This window comes from Urocitellus parryii, chromosome 3 (assembly GCF_045843805.1).
Source record: "Urocitellus parryii isolate mUroPar1 chromosome 3, mUroPar1.hap1, whole genome shotgun sequence".
Classification (NCBI taxonomy): Eukaryota; Metazoa; Chordata; class Mammalia; order Rodentia; family Sciuridae; genus Urocitellus; species Urocitellus parryii.
In genome coordinates this window covers 51,665,208-51,692,359 of record NC_135533.1, presented here as the reverse complement: position 1 = coordinate 51,692,359, position 27,152 = coordinate 51,665,208, and the positions used below count along the sequence as shown (strand labels likewise).

The 27,152-nt window shown below is 40.5% G+C and overlaps 1 protein-coding gene across 1 annotated transcript in view; it reads right to left on the bottom strand.

Annotated features, from left to right (window-relative positions):
* Snd1 (staphylococcal nuclease and tudor domain containing 1) overlaps positions 1-27,152 on the bottom strand; it is a 412,495-nt gene that overhangs the window by 322,330 nt on the left and 63,013 nt on the right. Inside the window, exon 10 of the mRNA XM_026411666.2 lies at positions 22,616-22,729. Coding sequence (XP_026267451.1) covers positions 22,616-22,729 — 114 coding nt within the window. The remainder of the gene's footprint in view (positions 1-22,615; positions 22,730-27,152) is intronic.

Genomic DNA, 27,152 nt, shown 5'->3' with positions numbered 1-27,152 from the left:
ATACTGCTCAGGAAGAGTCTGTTAACCCAACTAGTAAAATTTTGAAAATAAGACATGGCAACATCCTTAAAACTATCTATAAAATAAATAAACAAACTCACTCGAAAACTGAATCAGGGTCCTTATTTCCTTCCTTTCCTGAATGCTCAAACAGTACTGCTGCCTCTGAGTCTCTATTTACCAAGGATGTTTAAGGCGTTAGCAGCATTATTTTTATATAGTTTAAGGATCTTAAAAATGAATATTCCTATCATTTTACAAACATATCAGAAGTGTAAAATAAATAAGAACTCTTGCTCAGGGATCATATCATTTTTAAGATGTAAACAAGACAATGCAGTTAAATACTTAGTCACAGGTATAGTCATCTTAGAGCTTGCTCCAAGCACCTGAGCATCCAGGGGAGCTGCAGGTATGTCTTTACAACAAGAGTATTTGTTATAGCTCCAAATTTCCTCTTCTCACTACTTATTTTATCTTGCGCACTCCCCCAAAATCATTTCTCTTTCCATGTTTATACTTCTGAATTTAGGGCAAAATGATCAAGGTTAAAGATTATCATTTAACAAAAAAAAATTTTAGCAACTACATTATTTTCTTGAGAGGAAAAAAAAGGAAAAGTTAATTGCACACAGTGATTTGACAGAAAGCACAGGTAAGCTAAGAGAAAATGAGCACATCATCATAGAATGATGGCCCAGTTCAAAATGTTCTGTGTAGGGCAGCCCAAAAGACAGAAATAAGTGACCAATCGCAAGAGAATTACTTCAAGCCCACTGCATATACAACAAGGTTAGAACCTTGACCAAGCATTGATGTAGTACAAGTATAAAAAAAAAAATGACGTATTTAGCAAGTATTGCATCAGATTATACTGGTTAGTTTTTTTTTAATCACAATGTACATTCATAAAGGAAAGTAAACATAAGCAGAGAATGTCTTTAAGTCCACCAGTAAGAACAGAGTGCATGAAAACACGGAAGAAACAGCAATGAACAGGAGCATAAATATATTTAGCACACCTTCAATATCTATTAATTATAAATATAGATCTTCTCCAAATCAATGTTAATTGCAAAGAGAATATTCATGATCACTTTCCTAAATAAACAGATGTTTGACTAAACTTTCAACTTAATCACCATCATGAAAGATATATTATAATCTACTATCATTAAAAATCACCACATACAAACTTAATTTTAAAAAGGTTTTTATGGCAACTCTAGGTTCTTCATTAAAACTAGCATCATTACACATTTGAAAAATATTTGTATCTATGTGCAATTTACATGCCAGTTGCTAAAAGACAGGTGCAAGCCTGGGAAATTAAATGGGACCTCAACAGCAGTTTAGAATCCTATAACTAAAACCACCATGATTGCCTTGGCTAATTTCATTAAGAAAACTACTCAAAATTACACTATGCTTAAACTGAGGAAAAGTCTAAGAATGATAGGCATACAGGATCCAAGTCAAAAACAATCCCCTATAGGAACACAGTAGCACACACCTGAATCCTAGTGAGTCAGGAGGCTTTTAAGTTTGAAGCCTACTTCAACAACTTAGCAAGAACCTGTCTTTTAAAAAAAAAAAAAAGTGTGTATTTTGGATCTGGGTGGTCCTGAGGACAAGGCCTGAGGGCAGGAGGTATCAGAAGCAGTTGAAATGCTCCACTTAGAAAACCAGATCACTACTACTTTCTCCAAGAACCAAAACCATAAATCTTGAACTTCCTCCTAAGAAACAAAGTGATCATCTGAAACTTGCCATCAAAACTGGTACCTTCCAACTTATTGAAACCAATCTCTTTACAACACTGCTCCAGTGCTTTTTACAGAAGCAGTTTCAAGCAGATATAGATTATACAGATGACAATGAGGACAGAAGAGGCAAGAGAAGGAGAGAGAGGATACTGACCTTTAAATGTAGTGCTACCAAAAGGCTGGGGGCTATTTTGCTAGAAAGTAAAGGCATCACCTTCCACCCTGGCAGTAAATGCTTGCTGACATTCAGCAAATGACAAGGGCTGCCTGAGGAGTGGCCTTCACAAAATGTCTAGGTAAAAAGCAGAGTTTCAAGGGAAAACACCTTGCATCCTGAGGTCCCTATATACTGCAAAGGAATCTCTTCAAATGTAAAACATTCAAACATACACCAAATGACCAGCACCTCACCTAAGGTTTGAACCAGCTTACAATTCAGTTCCATCCCTGGTGTCAAGCTCTCTCTCAGTCTCCAACAAAAAAGTTTGTTAGTTTGAATATGAGACTGGTTCTATAATACTAGGGATCAAAAGGGGTTAAAATTAAAAAAAAAAAAAAACAGAAATCCCTGAAGCAAGGATAAAATGGATGGGGGGAGGAGGAGTCAGCATGTTACCTCCACAACCTATGCCATGACAAAAACTCTCTCAAGAGGACTTCACAGGAGATACAAGCAGGAACATCCGGATCTAAGTGGTCAAAGACAAATCAAAGGTAAGGTCTCTCTTTGGATCCATACATGCTTGGATTGTGTCCCTCCCGGCAAACACTGTATGCTGCCTTCATGAATGTGTGCCTGAGCTGGTCCCACCACCAGACTGTAAATTTCTGATGAGGGTAGGAGAACTTCATTTTGCATACCTTGGTTTGCCTCCTTGCCCCCAAACAGTATATTGTACAGAGCCAGGACTAGGTAACTATTGGATGAACTAAACCATTTAAAACTTTCCGAGGATTCATTTTTGTGGAGCACAAAGATACAGGGTACTTGCCACACTTCCTGCCATACCCTATCACCTTCTGCCCTATTTTGATAAAATTGAATAGGAAATTTTTAATCCAGATTAAAAAGCAGGAGAGGAGTGTTATAGAAAAAAACAAGATGGGTAGGCTTCACTGGACCTGGAATGCTCACTCTCCCACAACAGACTGAGACATTTCTTTTCTTTTCAGAAGGGGAAAGGCTCACTGAACTACTATCCCTAGTGTCAGGGAGACTGACAGCTCCAGAAACACAAAGCTGCTGAAAATGACACTAATTCTGCCCTTTGGTGACACCACAATGGAGAATGAGAAATACCCTTTAATTTGATGTAATTTAAACATCAGCCAAAGACACATCTAGTAGCAAACGTTGTCCTCTGGTCTCGTTGCTTCCGCCTTGGATCAGTCCAGTTTTCATGCCACTCTGTCACACTAACCCTAACATTACAACATCCTCCATCTAAGACTACCCATATCCAGCCATCAGCTGCCCATCAAGTGGATTTCTTCATCAAAGTTTAAAAAGAATACCTGAGGTCCTTACAGAACTGACCTTCTGCCCAAGAGAAGCTAGGTGTTGAGTCTTCCTGCTCAGGTTACCAGAAAGGCATTCTGGGTACCTATCCAACCCCATAGGGCACATATTTGAGTTGAAAACAAGATATACACAGCCCAGTAAACTCAAGATTTCTCAAGGAAACCTTACCTGACTTCAGGGAACACTGTAGGGATTAATAATGAGGCTTTAAAAACATCTGAGTTACCCCCCCCAAAATACTGAAAAGAACACTGTGTTGTCCTATTCAAAGCAAAGTTTGGCCTGGCACAGTGGTGCATGCTTATAATTCCAGCAGCTCAGGAGGCTGAGGCTGGATGATCATGAGTTCAAAAGCCAGCCTCAGCAAAAGCAAGGTGGTAAGCAACTCTGTGAGATCCTGTCTCTAAATAAAATACAAAATAGAGCTGGGGTTGTGGCTTAGTGGTTGAGTGCCCCTGAATTCAATCCCCAGTACCATAGACAGATACATAGATACATAGATACATAGATAGATACATACATACATACATACACACACACATACATACATACATACATAGAGCAAAGTTTGTATTCCATTGTAACAAGAGTTTGTATTCCATTGTAACATTAAAAGTCACCCACAGAAGAGGACTAGTTCTCTCACGGGGGACATAATAGATACACAAAGGAGGGCCATGTTAGTGAAGAATGAGGAAACAGAATAAGGGTTGGTAGAGGGACACACAGCCAAGCAACACTGGACACTGTGGTCTGCATCCCATTAGAGAGTCACACTCACCTGTGACACAACAATGCCTATGCTCCACTCACTGGTTGAGGACTAGGTATTTGTACATTTTTTGTTGTTTAAAAGTTTCCCAGGCAATTTTTGGGAAATGCTATAAAAGTTAATGTTTTTAAGAAAAGCAAGCAAACAAAAAAGCAAGCAGGTAAAGGACAAGGGAAAGGGGCATTTCAAGGAGACAATTTGTACAGGCTAAAGCCAAAAGAATTCATTCAATATTTTAAAAGCCCCTATTCTTGAGAAAGTTAACTGTATATAGGACAAATCAAGTGCAGGAATACTAATACACACCTAAGAATACTAGCTGTGTTACAGGTATTCAAGGGAGAACAAAACTTCCCTGATAAGTTCCATAAATCAGGCCACATTGTGGCTTTTAAAGCACCTACTTGTCCAAATTTGTAGGATGAAAAAGAGAAAGCAGTACTATTACAATGTTAATGATTTTCTCTCCCTACTTCCAGAGAGAGGACAGATAATAATCCTTTAAAAAGTTTTCCAGAAGGGAAATATTTAAACTTGTCATTTAAGAAATGAATGGCTATGACGTCTTTATTATTGAATAAGTGAAAATTCCCCCAAAGAGAAGATGATTACTTCATACAATTCTTAAAGCAAATTAAACAATATTTGCATCTACAATATTTTCTAGATATTGGACTAGATGTCATCACTTTCAATCATAGACCACCTGCCCAACCCAGTATCCATCCCACCAGATCTCCACTGCTACCACAGTCACCCAGAACAGACAAGAAAGTAGGTCTCAACCATTGTTGCACATCACAAATAGCTGAGGAGCTCTTGGGAGGGTAGGGGAGAAGCTACCTAGGGCCCACCCTTGAGAATTCTGATTGGGCAGACCAGGGTCAAGCAGGTATGCTGATTAAGAACTCCACAGGTGATTCTGATGTACAGCCAAGGACTTCAACCTCGGAATTAAAAGCATCAACACTTAACATTTTTTCCCCTCTGTATTTTTCTTCTGATTGAGTCACACTGCAGCCCATGCAGACCCAAGGCAGGCAATAATAATAGATTCTGTTCCCCAATCCACAGATGAGTTACTATGTATCATGGGCTCTAATTTAGTAGAGTAGAGACACTGATGAGTTCATGGCTTTGTCTAGTCTTCTTTTGCATTCCAAGTTGTGTGTGCTTTCCATTCCATGATCAACACATAAAAATGTTTAAAAGATACCCAGGCTACTTTCTACTTTCTAAGGAAAGTCGCTTTTATGTTAGCCTATCCATTCAATAGATGCTTGATGAATGAAAGCCAGATACACCCCTCAAATAAACACACACACACACACACACACACACACACACACACACAGAAGGGGGGGAGGTGTCCATTACAAACAAATGTTGCCAGTTACCCTCAGAGCAGATTACAGAAATCTGTTTTGCTGTGAACTTTAAAACAACACCTGAGATGTATGCTTACAGGCAACAAGAATTTAATTATAGAGAGCAACCTGAGCACAGGCTTACAAGGAGGACGTGTAGCTGTTTTACACTGACAAGAACAGGATAAAGGAGTAAGAAACACTATTCCAATGGTGTCTCTCCACTCAAAGGCTCTCTTCTGATCAGACTTTTTTTTTTTTTTTTTTTTTTTTTGGACCCAGTCTTAAAGACATGGGTCAAAAGACCTGCTATTTCCAGAACTCTCTCTCAAGAGACGAAGTTCATCAGCAACTGCCTGATCTCTTGCCCAGACAGAGCCAGGTGATTATGAATGTCTGGAGCACTTTGGCCAGGAATTTAACCTCGTCTGAAACCCTCAGACTCAGGACAAGAAAGGGGCTTCCAGAGCAAAAGGATCAAGTCCAGTTTGATATGTAGCATTTTCATTTCTACATCTTTCTGTGGCTGTTCCTGCTAAGTCTCAGCTACTAATCTGCCTTACACCCTCACATGAGTTACACTGTCCCTTGGTGAGGATATTTTCAATGAATTTATTACCATCCACCCATGGTGTGGAACAGCCAGAGGCTTCATTAAAGCCAGGAAACCTTCAAGCAACCCCTTGAGGATGCAGGCCAAGGGAGGCCAGATGATTATCACTGAAAAAATCATGGTGGTTGTCTGGGCCTCAGAAAGCACCTAGCACTGGGGAGAAGCAAGATATTAAAAAGGACAATAAAATAAATAAATTAGCCTTCTGAGTTCACATAAATAGTTTGCTAATCAGTAAAAGGACAGTACAGGGAATATAGAAAGAGCACCTAGTATTTAATGGAATTTGGGTAAAATATTATACTTTCCAAAACTTACTCAAGTGTGGCAGGGAATCTATGAGCAAAAATTACTTTTCAAATGACCAAGATACCAATTTCTTCTTCAGAACCACAGAGAAGGACCCATAGAAACAACATGGTATCTCTAAATGATCCCCAACCCTGAACTCATCCTTTCCCTTCCTGAAATTGCAGACACATTTCAGCACAAACCCACTGCTCTTTTCATCAGAATGGAACCAGAGGGAGCCAATGTTGCTCCAAGCTACACACCTGTGCACAAATTAAAATATCTCCACTCACATTTCCTGTTTATCAAAAACAACTAACCCTGTGAGTGCCCTTCCAAAGCCCTCTCCTAGCTCCTACAGGAAACATTCCAGAGCCAGGAAGAGAACAGGGAGGAAGCTGCAGGAGGTGGGAAGAAAAGAGTGGGAGACCACCCATGGGTCACACAAGTGACTACCCACAACAAGCCAGAGTCTGATAGCCCAACTCTTTTTTTTTAAAACATTTATTACATTTTTAGGTGTAGATGGATACAACACAATGCCTTTATTTTTATGTGGTGCTGAGGATTGAACCCGGGTCCTGCCCGTTCTAGACGAGCACTCTACCACTGAGCCACAATCCCAGCCCCGTGTTAGCTCAACTCTTATCCCTCCATCCTCTTCTGATCTCCTAGGTTCCCTGGACCATGTTTATGTGATGAACTGATCTTTTCTGAGGGAAGAGAGATAAGAAAAAGACCTGAATACAAAAACAGTAGGTAAATACAACCTTCCTCCAAGGCTCTCACCCCTCCTACAGACTGGACTTCACCCAGATAAAGAGCTGAGACTTCAGAAAAACAATCTTTTGAAGGCAAGACCACAGCCAGATGGCCAGTGGCTCAAAGAAGGTGCTGGAAGTAATCAAGGTGCCAGTCCTTAGCCATGGGGCATGTGACTATAGCAAACACTGAGCCTTCAAGTATGCACATAAAAATAACCTGAGACAGGAAGACAAAATTGAGCATGTGAACACTGTAGAGAATCTGAGAGTATCTTCTAATTATGCAATATGCATGTTACCACACAGAGAGTTACTGTAACTTCAGGGTTGGATTATTATAGTATGTGCTCTACTCCTGAGGCATCAATCGAGTAAAGCCAGTAAAGAAGCAGCAGCCAAACTGCCAAGTGGCACGGAACATAAATAGTACCTTGTGCTGGGGTCTGCACTGACCCATGGCTGCCTTCTTGCCTTATAGTATATTTGAGATCAAACTTTAAATTATGGAGTCCCTCAACAACGTGAGCCGTCACTCCTTGTAAATACCACACCACTTGAGATCAAACAAGATTCTGTGGACAATGTTCAGGTTCCATATGCAGACAGAAGGGCCATGTGGACCTGCTTGTGCCTCAATCCCTGCTCCCCTGAACCGGTTGCATCCTCCTCTTACTCAAGGCAGAGGTGTACTATATTTCTTTTCAACTAGACACAGTGGTTGGTTACTTTCTACCTACTGGTCACTACTGCTATTTCACGTTAATTAAATATAATTGCTTTATATACACTTATGTGGGAGCAAATGTTTCTATCACGATGGGGTGCAATAATCCACTGTGTAATTGTGCAAACATAAGCACATTGCTTTCTGCTAGTACCTGACAGAGCAGTACATGGACCAGAACAAAGCAAACTGCAGGTGCACTCAGGAAGCTGCCACTAGGGAACTTGCATTCCCATGCAAGCATCTTAGCAAGTCTCCCAGGAAGAACAGCTAAAAAAGAGCCAAGGACCCTAGGAGACTCACCTATGTCCTCTACCCTTTATATCAAAAGCAGCAAGTTTAGCTATTGGCAAGGGAGGGAGCCAGTTTGGCAACAAAACACAAGGGGCTTGGATCCCAGCCTACTTCTAAATAACACAAATAGATAAGGAATTAGGTGATTAGAGACTATACTGCCAGCAGGACTAAATATCAGCTCCTCTGGGAATGTATCCGTGGTAAGAATGTTCTATGGTGGACTGCAGCATAACTTGCCCAAGGGCTACCTCTGATCTGAATGGAACTGCTCAGACTTTCTACTATAAGGCAAATTTTCATTTTAAGAAAAGATATAATGATAAAAATAATTTATATCTCCAAAAATAGCTGGGAACTGAATAAATAAATTATAGTATGTCCATATTATTAAAAGCTGCACAACCATTAAAATTTCTGTTTTAGAAAATTGCTTAAAGGCCAAGGGAAATGCTCCGTTACAAAACATGACCAGGGAAGCTGGTGAAAAGGCCATGAGAAATTAACAGTGGTGATACTGCCTCTGGGTAATGGGATTTGAGTAATTTGTATTTTCTTCTTTAAACTTTCCCAAATCTATAAAACAAATGGTACATTTATAATCAGGAAAAATATTCAAGAATAGAGAAATGTAAAGATGAAAGCCAAAACACAAGCCACATATCTAATATGAGCTAATGTATGAGAAGAATGAAATTAAACTGATAATGAACTGTCTAGAAACACAGGGCTCAGGAACCTGCACAAAAATGACTAGCGTTAAGACTGTTTAAAAAGGAGAATCCAATTTCTTCATAGGTTATTAGTCTGACTGTTCTAAACAGTGAAATTATTGCTAGGAAAACTTCGTACAGGAGAAAAGATTATTTAAAGAGATACAGTGGACTGGGGAGATAGCTCAGTGGTAAAGCACTTGCCTAGAATGCACAAGTCTCTAGATTCAATTTCCAGCACTGCAAAAAAAAAAAAAAAAAAAAGGGAGAATGTTGTGTGTATACACACACACTCATATATATACACACACATGTGTGTATGTGGGGGGGAGGGAGAAAGAGAGATGGATCCACTTACATGGGGTTAAATACCCATTAGAAAAATAAATTACAGTAAAATAAATCATGGTGCCTCCAAAAATGGTTGCAGGAAACATTTTAATTTTGTAAAAATGTTGAAACAAGAAAGTACATATTGCAATAATGAAGAAAAGCAGTTAAGGTTCTGGCAGATTCAGGAATTCTGAAAAACAGGAGTATGCGGAAGTCTACCCAATAGTGGAAAGGGCCACCAACCCACTCTAGCAACATCCAAGTTCATGCAGCACATTCGGAAGTAATTAAAATCCCAGTTCCTCCATTTAGCAGAGAAGAAACTGTGAACAAATTACAGAACCACCCCAAACCTCTGTTTCCTCACTTGTATAACTGGGATGGGGAAGGATTAAATAAGATGTCCAGGGCCTTGTGCCCTGCCTGGGCCATGCAGGTACCCAGTGTTGCTACAGCGTTTTTCAGTGTCTAGCTACCTCCTTTCTTCAGATGCTATAAATAATAAACAAACTTCCTCCACAAGAAAGAGAATGCCCTTGGCTCATCAGAACATTCTTGTCTATCTGGCAGTTGGAATTCTCATCATAAATTAATAAAACCACAAACTGACTTTTAAATCACATCTTTGTGTATTTATTTAGCATAAATCAGTTCATCAGTCTAACAGTCCACATTTCTCAGCCTGTAGGGCTCAGAGCTGGTCCTGAACAGAACTGAGCGGAAGACCTACAGTGAGCCCTTAACAAAGGACAAGTTCCCTCTTCCTCAGTCTTAATACAGAGCCACAGCCTAACGCGTACCCTGCATGGCCTCCTTTTGTGCACCAATCACTATTCAGGAGGCACCTGAGGATTTGCGGGGCTATGTCCTGAACTGCTGACTTCTCTCTAGACACTGCATTTTCTCCCAGCCACTGAAAGGTTTCTTGTACATGCCAGAGGCAAGCTCATTCCTTAACCTATACTCTATTCTCTGTTATACGCAACTCAGTAGAATTGCACAAGAGGTATGAACCCTGATGCAACAAGGCACCACTTCATAGACTCTCTCTCGTAATCAAAAAGTGAAATTCATCCTGGAAGTCATAAATACCATGCCACCTCAGCATCAGCTTAAATAGCAGGTTATGAACCCTAAGAAACTCTACTCTCCCCTACAGAGCCTTGTCCTCTGAAGAAGAATTCTCCTGTCTCCATTAGGTAGAATCCTCTGCGACCTGGGGGTTCACACAGGAAACAGCAGAGATATCATGGCATCTAAATCTGGCTAAGAAAAACGGCACATCAGAGATAAAATCCTGGAAAGATAGTTTTGGTAAGTCCGTAACACTTCCACTCCTAAGAGCAACAACCTAAAACAGTGGTTCTCAAGCTGAAGTGCCTAGCAGTTGTCAAAAATGAACAGTCCAGGCTCCAATCAGAATGATCTTCACACAAATAGCTTAGGAACTACACCCTAAGAAAAACTGACCTGGCTTCTACTTTAGAGCAGAAGTAGTTCATTGTGAGAACCAAAGGACACAAGGATATGCATCTGGCTAGGGTTCAGAAGAGAAGGAAGAGAAATTACAAGACAAGGCAGAGGCAGTCAGTGGCAGACCCCGAATACACACTGCAACTCTGCTGTTCAATCAAAATATATGGAACCAACAGAGATCCACTTAATCTTTGTCCTCAGAGTAGTCCTGTGTAAACCCAGAAGGCTTGCAGCTCATTTGTCGCAAATGAGAAGCAATAATGTCGGGCAGCCATATTTGCAGTGAATCTAACAGTTAACAATCAAATGATTTGCCCTTGTAGAACCTGGCATTAGGGGATACCTCAGAAGTGTACATATGAGCATCATTTTCCTAGCAGGGAAAGGGACAGAGGTAAAAGAGAGATATACCAAGGTCAAATAGGAGCCAAAAATAGCCAGAAATAGTCCTCATTCTCCAGCTTCAGAACTTCAAGTCAGTTCTTGATGCTAAAAGATCCCTCAGTTTATCCACAAACGACTGGTTCCAGGACCTCCCTACAGATAAAAAAGTCTCCAGATGCTCAAACCCCTTATACAAAAATGGCATTGTATTTGCATTCCCATTGCTCAAGGAATAAATGACATGGGGGAAGAAGAAGAAGAAGAAGAAGAAGAAGAAGAAGAAGAAGAAAAAAGTCTGGGGCTAGAGATATAGCTCAGTGGTAAAGCACTGGTCTAGCATGTACAAGAACCTGAGATTCGATATTCAACATCCCAACAGAAAGAAGGGGGCGGGGGAAGAAGAAGGAAAAAGCCTATACATTTCTAATAAACACACAAATTTTTTTCTCAAAAAAAAAAATTCCAATTCATGGAACCCTTGGATACAAAAGGCCAACTGTATGTAAGTATGTATATGGGAATCAAAACTGTTTCCTGATGATTTTATGTACTCCAAGTCTCATGCTGAATTAAGAAGATCAGTTACCTCTACTACCATGAGAGGCTTCATATCCCTGAAGTAACCAGACCAGCACATTACAATTAGGAAAAAAAGAGTCAACAGCGAAAAAGGGAAATAGAACTAACTAACTTTCTCAGTCTCTTGTATTAATCCTGACAAGGGAAGAAGAAACCAAAAAATGTATCTGGAGAGGCAATTGTTGAAGGCCTGCTTCCTCCCACAGCACCAAGGAAGTAAATCTGGCAGTCTCTCAAAGAGAGGAGTTTTGAACCTCTCGCCATTAATGATAAACACCAAGACTGAAACTTGACATCCCAAACAAGCCAGAATGAGAAAGCCCTGCCACCCATGCTGACTCGTTTAAAGGCAAGACTCCCCAGCAATGGTGAGGGGGACTTCTTCAAATCAGTATCTTTGAAATTTGAGATACAGATTTAGAGATTTTACCAATTGAGACATCAATTGATATGAGATATTCCAGGTTCAGAAGGATATTGGTCTTAAGTTAGATAAATATAGTTTTTGAGAACATGGCTGCATTTAATAAACAGACTAAATGATGTTGTTCAATAAAACTAGAGAGAACAACGTAGTTTTGTCCTTGTTTTAAGTAGTGAATTCAGGTTCAAGATGCCACTCTTTCTAGCTGAACCCACAGCAAGACCGCTAAAGGGCAACAGTCAATTTCAACAATACTAAGCACTCATTCATTTGCAGACTCACACAGCATCCAAAATGCAGCACAAAAAGATTTTAAGAGCAACACAAAACAAGGGAGAGACAGGATAGCAATAAGCTCCTTTGTAAGGTCTACAGTAACAAGAAACAGAATGACCAAATTGTGTTGGCCAGGAATGACCCTAATTCAAATCAATGTTTACAAACTCCCTCTGTACTCCAGGAGGGAAGGTAGAAGTACAAGGAGTCACAGAGCAGGATAGGGAAGGGGATTCAAATAAATCTAAAAGAAAACAAAAGTAGCAAGAGCACATATCTAGACTCTCACAAGTCAGAAATATTTGCAAATCAAAACACAAAGCAAAAAAGAAAACTTTTGAGAATCATGAAGTGGGGAAAGGAAGGCAGAATGGGGCCACAAATCTCCCAATTCACCAGCTCTGAGGTGGACACAAGGGCATGAAGAGAGCATGGTCCCACCAGAGCCCATTTGAGTATATTCCTAGACAACGAGAGACACTTGAGCACAATCAGCTTCAGCTTTCAGTCTTCTTTTCTTACTAGGTGACACAGGTGCGATATGAAAGGATGTGGGATTTTATTACTCTGAATTTTCAGTCTGTCAGCTTCCATCGACAATATGGGGTCCCATGGGACTAAAGTAAATCTTTCAGGATTGAGACATTATCTCTTCAATAGCCCAATGACTGTCCTGCAATACCTGGTAGATATAGACTCATAACAATGGGCCCAAACGTTGTTACAAACTGAAAGAGCTTGATGGCTTCTCAACCAAGGAGCCTACATCTCCCTGAATTCTGCTATTACCCGGTCCTAAAGAACCATAACTTGGTATGCAAACAGGAGTGTCCAGGTTGAAGGAACCAGTAACTTTTGTAAGAGGACTAGAAGTGGGTAAGAGAAAGAGGAGTGAGGCCACAAAATTTAAAAGCAAGGAGGCGGCCACCCTGAGCAAACTGCTAAGACAAACCAGAGTAGGGCTCAAACCTGGCTCATGTGGCAGCAAGGAACTTTAGATATTTTCCTGAGAAAAATCCTGAGCTGGTGGCTTAATATACACTGAAAGGAATAGCAAAGCACTGGGATAACTTCTTTCCTCTTCATAAGGAAGAAGAAATGAATAGAATAAGCTGCTTTGAGTGATGTCAAGTCTCTCTCTTCTTAAAGTACAAACTGGCCTAATAATTTTGGATGTCCCAATGGCCAGACCAGCAAATGGCACTGTCTGCCAATTCTGCCATGCAGAACACAGTGCACTCCCTCGCAGCAGCAGCTGCAGTAAAAGGTAAAGAGGGTCCAATAAGAACAGGGCAGGCACCACATCCACAGGGGCTGGGCCTCAAGCCAGAGCCTGAGGAAGCAGTGGCTGAAAAGGGAGCCCTAGGCACGTGGCACATCAGCAGCCCTCCACACAGCTCCACCTACAGCTCTTGCAAGCTTGTCAGTCTAAAACAAGCCCCTCCAGCTGGAGAAGCAGATGCTAAAGGGAGCTCCATATGAATAAGAATGTGGCTGTTTCCTAATTGCAGCTCACCTTATAAAATGAGAGTCCAGACTTCATCCCAGTCTTGCTGGTAATGATGAGAAAAATGTCCAGGGAACAGTCCAGTGGAAGAATCAGACCACCAAGTGTACCCTGCCCATCCTGCACCCTTAAAGTTATGAACAAGGAATAAAGCTGGCCAATGAGAATGCAGTGAGACATTATATAACAAATACTCAAGTATCAACTATGTGCTAGGCAGCTAGATAGCAACAGATCAGAAGAAATGAGAAATTTACTTGACCCAGAAAAATTAAACTGAGTAGAGGAGAGGGAAAAAGGCAGAAGGGGGGCGGGGAGGATATTTAAAGGCAGAAATTAGAAACTATAGGCATCCAATGTGGATGTCTCCAGAATCATCAGTTCAGCAGAAGCCACCAAATTCTGGCAGCCAACATCTAAACCCAAAAATGCAACAGATTCCCCCACATAAAGGGTATATTCTTTAGTCTCACTCAGGGCCAATACAGTGAAACAAAGATGAGGGGAATTACAAAACTAATTATATTATAGCAGAGAAATGAAAAGATAGGGAAAACAAAGTCTCCAGAAAATGTCTTCAAGCCACACTGCACAGAGATTCTACTTAGAATCTCTATTAGAAATAGTACCATACCCATTTGCCACCAGTAAGATACTGAACCAGGCAAAGACATCTACAGCCCAAAACAGGCAGGTATACAGTACAGGATAGATTAAGGACTGTAAGAATGTGAACAATCCATAAATTGGCCTCAGATTTTCAAAGAAAGGCTGAAATGAAAAGTGACATCAAAAATATGCCTAAGCAATAGGCCTGTCATTTGCTAGGGAAAAAAGCAAGCATCTGTGTCCTTCAGCTTCCCCTTCTAGTCTGAGTTCTGAAAAGCCTTTGCTGAAACAGTAGCATGAACCAATGCTGTCTTGTCCATAATCCATCATCCCATCTAAAGTTCACCTGCTGACCTCAACACCCGCTGGTCAGGATCAGACATTAGTCCCTAAATCTATAAACACCTTACTAATAAAAATAAGTTCCCAGAACCATAAGGGCCTATAATACATGAGGAACTTAAATGTGTGGTTTTTGAACTGAACAAAATTCTCCCAGTCCAAAGCTAATTAGCCCACCAAGGAATGAAACCTACAGCCCTGGCCTGCAAAAAAATGCAAAGCACTGGCTGACTGCACTAAACTTGCCTTGAATATAAATGTTATGCAAAGTAAAAATTTTTTAAAAAGGTAATTTATCTAAACACAGTGTAGGTAGCTCTGCAATCAGTATCTCATAAATAAAGAGAGAAAGATGAAGGGAAAGCTCTCTAATTGATTTTAAAATTAGTTCCAGCAAAGAAATAATCTGACAACCAACAAGGTCGACCACAGGAGGGGAAAAAACATATAGCCCTAAGTAAAAAAGTCCACATAAACACTTCAACGAATCAAAATACACAAACTACTATGAAAGGAAGATATTCAGAAAAGCCTGAATAATAGTAAAGGTGCTAAAACAAAATCAACTGGGGACCAATCTTCAAAGGCACTTAAAACCCTGAAATTAATCCCTCTGTTGGACTGAGCCCAATCTGTGCTGTGCTAATGGAAGACACATTATGAAGAACACCACCATGAGGAGAGGCAGGGTTAGTCAACCCAATGACAGCAACTAGTAAACTGGGAGTGGGAAAGAGGAAGTGCTACAGAACACTATGTGTGTCCAAGCCAGCAAAACTAGCAATCCAATTCGGAAGCAGAAAAAAACAAGAGTGCAGAATCTCTCTCCTTGGACTATTAGACACCAGGACACTGGCTCCAGCTGAAATGGCGTTCTAAAGCCATCAAGGAGATGAGATGTGGATTTGGGTGAGGTGGCAAAATGGCTGCCCACTCAAAGGCAATATATGGAACTAGTTCTGATACCTCAGCAGATAGTTCGATTTTAAACACTTGAAAAATGCCCAATGTCAGCCCTCTGCAAGATTCTGAAAGGGGCTACGACAATGATATAACCATACCACTCCTGGCCTTAGCAGACTTGAGACTTCACAATGGCAAGTAGGTGTGTACATAAATAAACAGTACTTACAGGATGTGATGGAGAAGGGAAAGACTATGTGTATGGAAGTCTCGGGCCTCAAGGGGCTGTGAAGAAAGACAGTTGCCCTAGAACAGCAAGGATGTTAGATGGTCACAGGAATATGATGGTGCCGTCAATTCCAGAAACAATAGAGAATTACTGCAGCTCGAAGGACTGAGAAGAGGCAAGAAATATGAACATACAGCACAAGGAAGATTTAGATAAATGAAAAAATGTAGAATTGTGTGATAGTGATGATTAAAGGAACAGAAGAAAGAGAGAGATGGATTGAAAGAGGTAAATGCACAAGGTTCAGAGGATTAACCACCAAGACCCACTAGGAGATTGTTAAAATCCCACAAAAATTATTTGAAAGAGAGAAGCAAGATAATGGGAAGCGGATATAGAACTAAAGGAAATATAATTTATAATAGGAAGAAGAAAGCAAATCAAATGGCAACAAGATAGGCACATGCTGTCTTCTCCAGTTTAAAATTCACTTAAAAAGATCAGTGGAATATACTTTTTAGGAAAGTGCTATCTATCTAGATACCCAATGTCTTGACCTCATCACAAGGAGTCAGGCTTGGCCCCAGTGACCTCTCCAGCTGAAGAGCAGGTCACAGGGATATTTTACGTGATGGCACTTAGATTTTAATCTTAGAAAACAGGACAAACACATTCTAAAATCTTAAATAGGTGAGCAAAGACCCACCCATAATCTCCTAATAGTAATTTTTTTCTGTCTTCTAACAAAGGAGATTTCAAGTGTTCGTCTCAAAAATACTCAGATCAAACAAATCTGAAACTGGTACAGAATGCCACTGCCAGCTCTGACATATTCTATGTCTTTTGATCACATTGCTGCAGTCCCCAAATCTCTCCATTGGAAACCGGTGAAATGCTATATCCATTTCAAAGAGCCTTTGCTTTTCTCCAAGGTCCTTAATGCCAAGCTAGAGTCCCTCTCTAATTTGCTATTTGCCTTATGCTCTAGTCACAAGCGAAAGATCACAGTCAGGAGGTTTATTGGTTTGCCCCTACTTTACTTAGGGACTTCCAACCCCACAGCTTTTTGTTGGTATGCGTTCAGTGGCAGCATCCTCTGCCTGAGGGTCCAGAGGGACCAGTCATCTTGCTTTCAGAAATCTAAACTAGAGGGAATAGGTTGAGAAGTGCTTTTAAACGTACCTAAATGGCAAAGCACCCTGGGGCCCTGTACAAGGAATGGAGTTATCAGAACCCTAAGCGGCCTTGCCTCTGACAAAAAGCCCTGAAGAATCCCAGGGCATCACTGATAATGCACCTACTTACAGCTCCTCTCTCTACCAACTGCCTGCTCAGGAAACCCAGGCCTAGGAGACAACTCCCAAAAATGAAGGACTCAGGGAGATGGGGCAGATTGCAGCTTTAATAAATCGAGTCCTTTAGTGCCCAGGTCTGAATATTTAGAGGCCCTGGGGTGAAAGAACCTTTGTGAGTTGAGTGAGTTCATAGGGAGGAGGCTGAAAGACAGGGTGAATGAAACTGAATAGGCATTGATAGCACTAGACTGGGGGGGGGGCCCCCACAGGGCAAGAGGAGATGACAACCACACCCCCCAGAGCACTGAACTCAACTGGGGGGGTGGGGGGTGGGGGGTGGGGTGGCACACAGAAATAGACACAGAGCCAGAGAGAGAAGGGAAGAAAGGAGCAAGGAGTTTGAGAAAAGGCCCTGCAGCTGAAAGCAAACTTTCAACACTAAACATCTGGGGGCTGGGTAAATTATGTACCTGTTTTCAAGGTAAATTTCAGCTCAGTATCTCTTTACCAACTATAATAGCACTGCCAGACCAGACTTCATGGGGGAATAAGTCAGCCCCTTCATCAGATGCCTAGGGGCTGTTTCCTTTGTCATTAACACTCTAAGTGTAACACAAAGTCCACAGCAGCCCTGGGCAATAGAGCACTAGGCTTTCCAGTTTCAGATCAAAGCCAAGCGCTCCCTAGGAAGTCCTGAGATTGCACAATGTGCTACCTCCTTCAAGGCAGAAGCTCAGAAAACCCATAGCCTTTCTCCAAGACTTATTTCTTTATGGCAAACAACTGGATAAAACAAGCCCTACCTTTAGAGAAACCCTGATGAATGTCTGGGTTCACAAGAGCACCACATGTGAGTGTTCCCCACTGCTTTCAGCCTGAAGGAGCAAACGTCCAAGAGTCCACAATGGATTCACCCTAAGTAATCTAGAAACGATAAACACCACCTGACACATCCCACTAGAATCCTCTGAGGGAAATAACCACACACTCCTGCTTGGAACTCTTCCATTATATTTTCCATCAACACACAGGGTCAGAAACTACCTGCAAATCTTAGGTAAACTGGAAAGTAGGTGCCCTGGTGAGAACTACTCCTTTGATCAGTGTTTTGTCCAAGTACTTCCTCTGGCTCCAATTAGAAAATAACTCAAAAGGGGGAGAAGAAGTATACAGTTAGCCTTGGGCAAAACCTTGTCTTCCTGTATAATTTAAGAGAAAGGAACCTGTCTTTGTGGGCCAAAGAGAAAAATCCAATTTGCCCTATTATCCCCCAAATTTATAGATGTCTCACAGATCTATATTAGTTGATGACAGGCTACTAGAGTTTTCAGGGCATAAGGAAGAGAAACTAAAAGAATATCCTCACTGCTTTCTTGAAAGGCAAGCCCCATTAGGTCCTCATCTAGGAGCTCATAGGGAGGCCTTTCCCACAGCGGGAATCTCTGCATACCATCTGCCTGCGCTTGGGGGTGATCATGCCAAAGATCCCCTTCTTTACCATCTCCTCCAATTCCTTAATCTGCACCCTCTCCCACTTGGCTCTTTGGTTTAGAAAATGCTCCAATACCATAAAAGCTATCAGGTTATATTTTGCTCCATTTCAAAGCCAATGACCCCTAAAAAACACCCAATAATTAGAAAGTAATCTCCCAATTGTTTGTTTCACAATCCACACCATCCATCACATATCTTTATCTCCAAACAATCTTCAAGCACCCTATGTTTCTGCATCATTTCCAATAACCAAAACATACCCTCCAACATTTTCCTTGGAGGTTCTACCAGCCCTATCCTAACTAGGGCAAGCACGTGTTCTCAGAGAGCTATGTCTTTCATGAGGGCACCAGGCCAAAGAGACAAACAGAACAGAAATTGACATTCACCTCCGTTCCATTTACCAAGTGCCCTAATGTGAGGCTCCCTGGAGGAGGGGACACCCTTCTCTAATTTGCAGAAAGGTGCCATATGAGCTAACAGAGGTCTGAGGTCTGGGCCCTAACATCTCTGCCTTGAACACTTGATTGGGCCCCCTTGTAGCCACAAGAACAGATGGGACGCAGTAAGGGAAACCAGAAACCCACGACTCCAAGGGGATGCCTACTGCCAACTCTTTCCATGTATATGGTTATAGCCACACTGGGATCTCAGGTGATCTTTCTTCCTACACCCACATTATAAATCTCTGTTAACTTTAAATTAAGCATAGAGGAGAATCCTTTTTGTTTGTAACATTTTTAGTTGTAGATGGCCACAATAACTTTATTTTATGTACTTATTTTTATGTGGTGCGGAGGGTTGATCCCGGTGTCTCACACATGCTAGGCAAGCACTCTACCACTCAGCTATACTCCCCAGCCCCTAGAGGAGAATCTTATACTCATAAATTATAAGAGCTTTGGAAAATTCTTTAAGCAGAAAGGCAAGTACTCTGAATCCTCTAGTGTGAAGAGGAAGCACTGGCACAACACACACAGTTCTCAAGCATCACACCATTCTCCCCCAGGGTCGTGGTCAATGAAGGCTTATCAAAAGAAAAACCAGAACTCCTTGCTGCAGATCAGTTTTGATCTGTTATGACCTTCTTGTACAAATGCAAATTACTTTCATATCTTATGAATTCAAACCACCAACACAAGAGTTCTTAAATCTAAACATGCCATTCCCTGGTTTAAAATTCTTCAAAACCTAAAAGGCCTGGCATAAAAAGATTTCAACACATGGCCCCTGACTCATTACCAAGTCCATTTCTTACCAATCCCTAATGTTAAACTATATTCTATTTAGTTGTACAAAATTACTTGCAGTTCATTATATGGCCCACATTCTCTCTCCCTTCCTGAGTATCCTGAGATGTTTACAGGACATATTATGATCTGGCCCTAAAATTTCATGTCACAAGGTGACATACCAGTCACACACCATCATCCACAATGGGCATATGTCTCGAGTCCCCAAAATTCACCCAATTATTGTCATGGCTGCTTGCCGGGTCATGTTGTCCCATACTTTCATCTAGCTAGTTCTAAACATCCTTCAGGAGTTAAATGTCACTTCCACAAAGAAACCTTCCCAGATAATGCACTCTCCCTAAACTGGAACTTTTTTCTCCACGGCCCATGACAAGCTGAACTTGGGAATTTCTAGAACTGTGCTGTCCACAATAGTAGCCACTATGCTTATGTAGCTTTTGAGTCCTTGAAACATGCTAGAAGGAATTGAGATATGGAACAAGTATAAAATACACAACAGATTTCAAAGACTTCGTTTTTAAAAGGGCGGGGGGACACTATCTCATTAATGTTTTAACATTCATTAAATGTTGAAATGATAATATTTTGGATATGCTAAGTCAAATAAAATATATGAAAGGTAATGTTAATAGAGTTCTTAAATGAAGCTACTGGAAAATTTTAAGTAACAAAACAGTCTGGCCTACGTGGCTCACTTCATGGATATACCAGACAGTGCTGCCTGAAGTACCCTCCCTCCCACTTGCTAACTTGAGCACTTCAATGTATAGTAGTTGTTCTAGAAAACCTTCCCAGTCCACCCACCACATCTGGGTTCTCCAGGGTGCCCTCCACCATCATACTGAAGGTGTATTATATTACCTTATTTTTTATGGGACCCTGCAGTACACTAATGAACAAATAATGGAAATCATTCCTTATTTCCCTCAAAAGCCGTATGTTATAGACTGTTATAGCTAAGCCTTACTTCAAACTTTTTAAAAATGGAGTATGCTCTCAGGAGAGAACACCAAAACAAAAGAAAAAAGAGGTAACCCACCTCAGTAGGGAACACAAATTATATAATCAAGGTCCTGCCCAAATTAGAAAATATATTCCAACAACTTCTCATCAGCCTTTAGGTTAAGGGAAATCCATCTTTCACTCACTGAGGAGCTTCAACAAAATCCTGGAAAAACTTAAAATTCTCAGTAGGTTAGGTTTTTCTTTGAAAACCCTGCAATCACCCTACCTAAGCTACAAAGACCACCCCTTGCCCTCCTAAGACTGCTTAAAATTCAGCTACATAGTCTACATTAACATAATGCTTTGGCTGATGATGCAGGCACAAAAATTAACGTTCAAGAATTTCAAAGTTGTGGTTGCTGTGGGAACCAGAATTCCAACTGTAGGGCACAGATGCAGAATTGTGGACTACTCCCAATACTGATAAAATTGGAGATGTATATTTACTCTGTGCAATGAGGCACAGCTACAGTTACTGAAAGAACCTCATTTTGGCATTTCTAAGCTTTCATGCATTTAAATTCTCAACCTTATCACAATACTGTTTGCTGCATTAAATTGTCTCCTCTATGAAGAAAAAAGAAAGAGAATGAACTGATTGGCCAGACATTCAAATCACCCATCCTGGATGTGTTTTTATGCATGATCTGATTCAAAAGACAATCATGATATTTTTATTTTACTCTTATGGGCTGTCTATAAACTCTCACATAAATGAAAACAGGGTATGAATTTCAACTTGTGAATGCACCATGACATGTATATGTGCAAAACATTGGAAAAGCTAATTTTACATCTTTAGAACTACAAAAGGGGATAAAATAAAAAGAGAGAGTCAACAGCACTGACTTCAACCACGATATTTAATTTCAGAAAACTGTCCAAATACTGAGTCTGGTGGCTCTCACCAAAGACCTAGTCCCATAAATAGTGAAGACAGATACTGTAGTTACCAGAGGTAACAGGAGTGCAAACAATGTCTGTAAAACAGATGTACCAAACCTAAGAAAATGTTCAACCTCATTCCTTATCCTCAATCTCTCACAACTTGGAAAGAAAATAACTACAAAATTTAAAACAGAAAAAAACTGACAAGCTGCATGCTGACTACTAACTCCTAAGAGTTTTCATTCAAAGTGTAGTATCTCAAAACTAACAGACCCAAGTCATACATATTAGTTAGCAAAGCACACATTCAGCCAAAAGATTCAACAAGTAGCACAAAATAGTGTTAACTAATTATAGTTACCACTTGCAAAACATTTAGGTGATCCCAGAGAATATATATACACAAAGATCCATTTTCTAAAACAAAACTCTTAAGGAATTATCAAATTAAAATGACCAGCAGAAATAAGCTCTACTACCACATAGATGAGATAGTTTCTCCTCTCCTTCACAGAAAAAATCAGATCTTGTTATCTTGCCATCTCATATATCCCAATCCTAATTGCTCTCAAGCCCCCTCAGGAGAAGCCAATAGTGTCCATCCTAAATGTTTCAGAAGATGTGAAGGCCTGCCCAATGGAAACCAGTCTGCGAATATCAGGAAATACTACTTTTGGGATTTAAAAATACTTGTCCTTTTGCATTCTCACATATATGTACCATCTAATTGATTCTCTAGCTTCTTCCCTTTAGTTTTGGCACAGAGGCTTGGCGCTTGCATTTTCTCACCTGTGTGTTCTCCCCTTCCAGCCTCGGTGGTCGAATGCTAGACAGGTGAATGGTCTTGTAATCTCCAGAGTTCAGCTTCACAACAATGGCATCAGCATTCAGAACCTGCATCACCTGAAGACAAGAAGGCAAAAATATTCACACTGGTTTTCAATGTCTACTCCACACACCTAGGAGCAAGGCCCACCATAGTCATAGGCAGAAAACAAGATCGACAGCCATTTCGGGAAGATCTAATATCATCCTTCATCGTTAGCAAACTCAGAGAAAATTGCTATAATTATCAGTTCCCGGAGACTTTACAATGATTTCTTAGCAAGACAGAATCTATATCATTCACAAAGATGGTCAATCCTTTTTATCTTTTGCCCTAACCAAGACATGTGGTTATCTACAAAGCTTAAGAACTGGAAATCCAGTCCCTACATGTTATTGAAGATTTTCCTTGAAACAGGTTTTAAACTAAAATCAAAATCCCTATCTCAATATGAATCTAGAAGAAGAGGCAAGGGTTGGATTAGAAAAAGATACCAGCACTAGATGAGGAAAAAAATGGCCCAACAGAGGCAAAAAATCAAAGGCAAGTAAAGGACAAAAAGAACTGTCATCTCGGCATGGGAAAGGAGATGCTTAGCTATTAATCGCACAGGCAGAAACATTAAATTACTAAGATAATTCCTCAGCTACTTAAGCCACCTTTTTTCCAGAGCGCTACTATGGACTTCTCTGTTGTGGAAACCAAAATCATTAATGTTGTACCCACACTCTTAACAGAAAAGATTAACTTTTGAGTATGGACTACAAGAATATATTTGAAAGGCAAAAGCACAAATATTCCTCTGTGAAGGTTATTAGAACATTCCACCCAATGTGTGCAGAATAAAATTCCATTCAAACAGGGGTAGTGCCACAACAAGATTACAACCAGAACCCATAATACAGTCAGCAGTCTACAATTCACTCAATTATACTCAGACCCTGTTGTTTCAAGGCTGTTTGGTATTTTTGCAAGCAATACTTTGCTACAAGGTAGCTGCTGACTACAAACACTGTCACTATCTACTGCATCTGCAGAATAAAAATCAAACTCTTCTGTGCTTCAATCAGGGCCCATCAGGAACCACCAGGTGGCTGAACAAACTATAGGGTCAGCCGCCACACAGTGAGAGTAGACTGGCAAAATTTCCTTTCTCTTTTATGCATGACACAAAAGCAGCTAGACACTTCTTTGCCATAATGTCACACTGGGAAGTATCTTAAAGGAGGCCTCTCTATTTCCTGGAAGGCCCAAGATTTTTTTTTTTTTTTTTTTTAAGATATTAGGAATTGAACCCAGGTTTCATCCATGCTGGTCACTATCATGAGCTATATACCCACTCCTTTTTCATAATTTTTGAGACAGGGTCTTGCTAAATTGCTTAGGCTGGCCTTGACCTTGTGATCCTCCTACCTCAGCCACACAAGTCAATGGGATTACAGATGTGAACCTCGGTGCCCAGGGAAGACCTAAGTAAGAGCTTTTAGCATCTTTTAGCACAAAATACAACCATTTACTTAGACTCCTCCAATAACAGCTATTCTCTACCTTTTCCCATAGAACCAGCCAACCACAAACCAAAAACAAAGAATGCTTTAAGAAATAATCTGAAGAAAGCAAAAAACAAAAACAAGTGAGAAATTATGCACAACAGGAAGTGGCAGGAGCCAAGCGCTATCAAACAGAATAAATGAAAAAAAAGAAAGATGACAGTTGGAACCAAGCTCCAAATCGTCCACTGTCAGTCTATGGCTAGAGGATGGAAGGATATCCCAGGTCCTGGCCACGATGAATAATGGAAGAGTATGAGGAACAGGCAAGGATCAGCAAAGTAATGAAGGATCTGAGAAAGAACTGAGTAGATTACGAGAAGGGAATTTTTTAAAAATGTCTACTATACATCAGAATAATTTGTAACTGAGGCAGCAACAAAAAAGAAAGCCTCTAATAACCATAACCATTCTGTTATAACCTTTATGACAGATTAAGAAAGCAAAATGCTAAAATCCAAAGAGCCAGAACCCAAAAATCACCTGGGCAGAAAAAAAACTTGATAGAAGATAAAAAGTAACAAAAGGTATGACATGTGGTCACACCAGGACCAAGGTCCAGGGTTGGTTATCTAGATATGGGTGGTACCAAAGGGTATAGGACCCTCCAAAGAGCCCCTTACACCAATCAGAAAAATTGTATGTCCATGAGATTAGAACCTAAGAACTAATTAGAAGGTATAACCAAAAATTTAGGTTCAGTAACTAAAAAAAAAAAAAAAAAAAAAACTAGATCTTATTTCTATTGCAACCTAGTCACATTAGTGCCAGGTAGAAATTCTCACTGTAATAGAATGTTTTCCTTAAAGATACCAGCAGAGAATGACCAAAATAGAAAGGCCCCAGCTAATGATTTCCCTATTCCTTTAAAATCTTACATTTGTGTTAAAGGAAAATGGATGATAGAATATTTAAGGGGTGAGATTTACACAATATGTGCTATTTATTCTGCTATTCTAACTTCAAACCAAAGGGAAGAAAAAATTCCTCTAAGCCATTCCAAGGAAAACAGCTAATACAGCCAATCAATACAGTTCCTCCTTCAAAAGGATAGCTGAAGAATAATAAGGTAATCTTCTGGTGTCTCAAATGTACACAAAGGACACTATTTCCAAAATTTCAATGCTGGACAGATCCATAATTCTTTCTAACCAATACTCTTATTAAATTGTAAATTGCAAAAAACAGGGAAGTTCCTATAATCAAGACATGACAACCATTTTCAACATTCTCTGTACCCTACTCATGCTTGCAAAGAATAACACTAGGGAAAGTGTCACAGTGCTCACACCTTCACCCCCTGATTCTAGAATGTGAAGATCTAAGCATACCCTGTGACAAGGTACTAGTATTCGTCATGCCTTATAATGCGTTAGCAGCAGCAGCAGCGAATGGATTCTTGGAGCTGTAAATTTTAGGCCACAGCAGCAGACTCTGCTCGGCATCTCCCTGATTAGAAACCTCCTCTTCAGGAACTGCGTACTCTGACGCTGCCATCTACGTGAAGCTCACTTTTCTGGGAGTTGAGGGTAAGGTAAGTACATGCACGCATGCGCGTGCATGCGTGTGTGTGTGTGTGTGTGTGTGTGTGTGTGTGTGTGTGTGTGTGTATGTATGTGTATGTGTGGTTATGGTTTTCTATTTCTCTGTAAATTATGTCATTACTGTCCAGAGAATAAGGAGCTCCTAAGCATAGGCATGGAATAGCCATAAAACACTGGGTTATGTCCCATGCTATACACTAAGTAAAATGCAGAGGGGTTACTATCCAAAGCCTGCTAGTTGGCACCATTGCAGACCACTTTGAACAGTAATATTTCTTGTGCTTTTCATCAGGTAACTGAAGTATGCCCATAATGCTCACCTTCTCTACAAGCTATGGATCCCTAATCCAGCCACCCTCAACATACACACTAAGAGAGCACTGAAAGCCCAGCAGCAGAAATCCATACAAAGCAAACCACTAGCTGGACATAAGATACAAGCACTAAATCCCATTCCCTCCCCATTTCTTGAATCTCAATAGTTAATGATGACAAGGTATAGGGTAAGGGCTGCCACAAGTCAAGAGAACTACCAAGATCTGTCAAGGGCAAGGGACATCCATCTAATTCTGCAGCCCTCTGCCATACTCTATCTGTAGAGCTCATCCACAATGCTCACTGGGTGGTCAATAGCTGCTGTTGTGTGGTTTCTTTAAGCTCTGCAGCAAGAAGCAAGGGAGGAACAAAGAGCCTTAGCACAGCCACCTGAGCTAGAAAGACCCTTTCAATAGCTCCCCAGATACAACCACCTACAGCTTCATTGCTGCCCCAAATCTCAATAACAGAAAGAAGCAAGAGAATCATCAACCTAAAAGAGGCTTCTTCAGGCACCACAAGAGAGCATCCTTTTCACCTGGAATGAGATGCAAATACCCTTCTCCCTCTTTGACATCATGACATCTGGCTATTTCTACTTCTCCTTAAGGTTGTATGCCATGTCTGCTCTCCCCAGTCCCTCATGAAAGCAGAGCTGCTAGCCTGTTCTCCACAAAAATGAAAGAATCATGATACCATAATGGAAGAACCTCTAGGCCTAAGCAAATTCAGATCAGATACTATCAAATGAACCCTAACAGAAATCAGGCATTAGACACATTTCAACAGGGGCCATCCTAAAAAACTACCTGACCAGCACTCTTCAAAACTATTGTCATGAAAAACAAGGAAAGACACTGTCATATCCAAGAGGAGGCTAAGGCAATATGATAACTAAATATAATGTGGTTATTTTGGAAGAGAAAAAAGATATTAGTAGAAAATCAAGAAAACCTAATAAAGGCAGACCTTTAGTTAATAATAACATACCATACAACAAATGTACCACACACGTAAGCCAGTAGGGCAAACTAGATTGGAAGAAGAAGGATAACTTGATAGAGTTCCCTGTACTGTCTGCTGTAAAACTG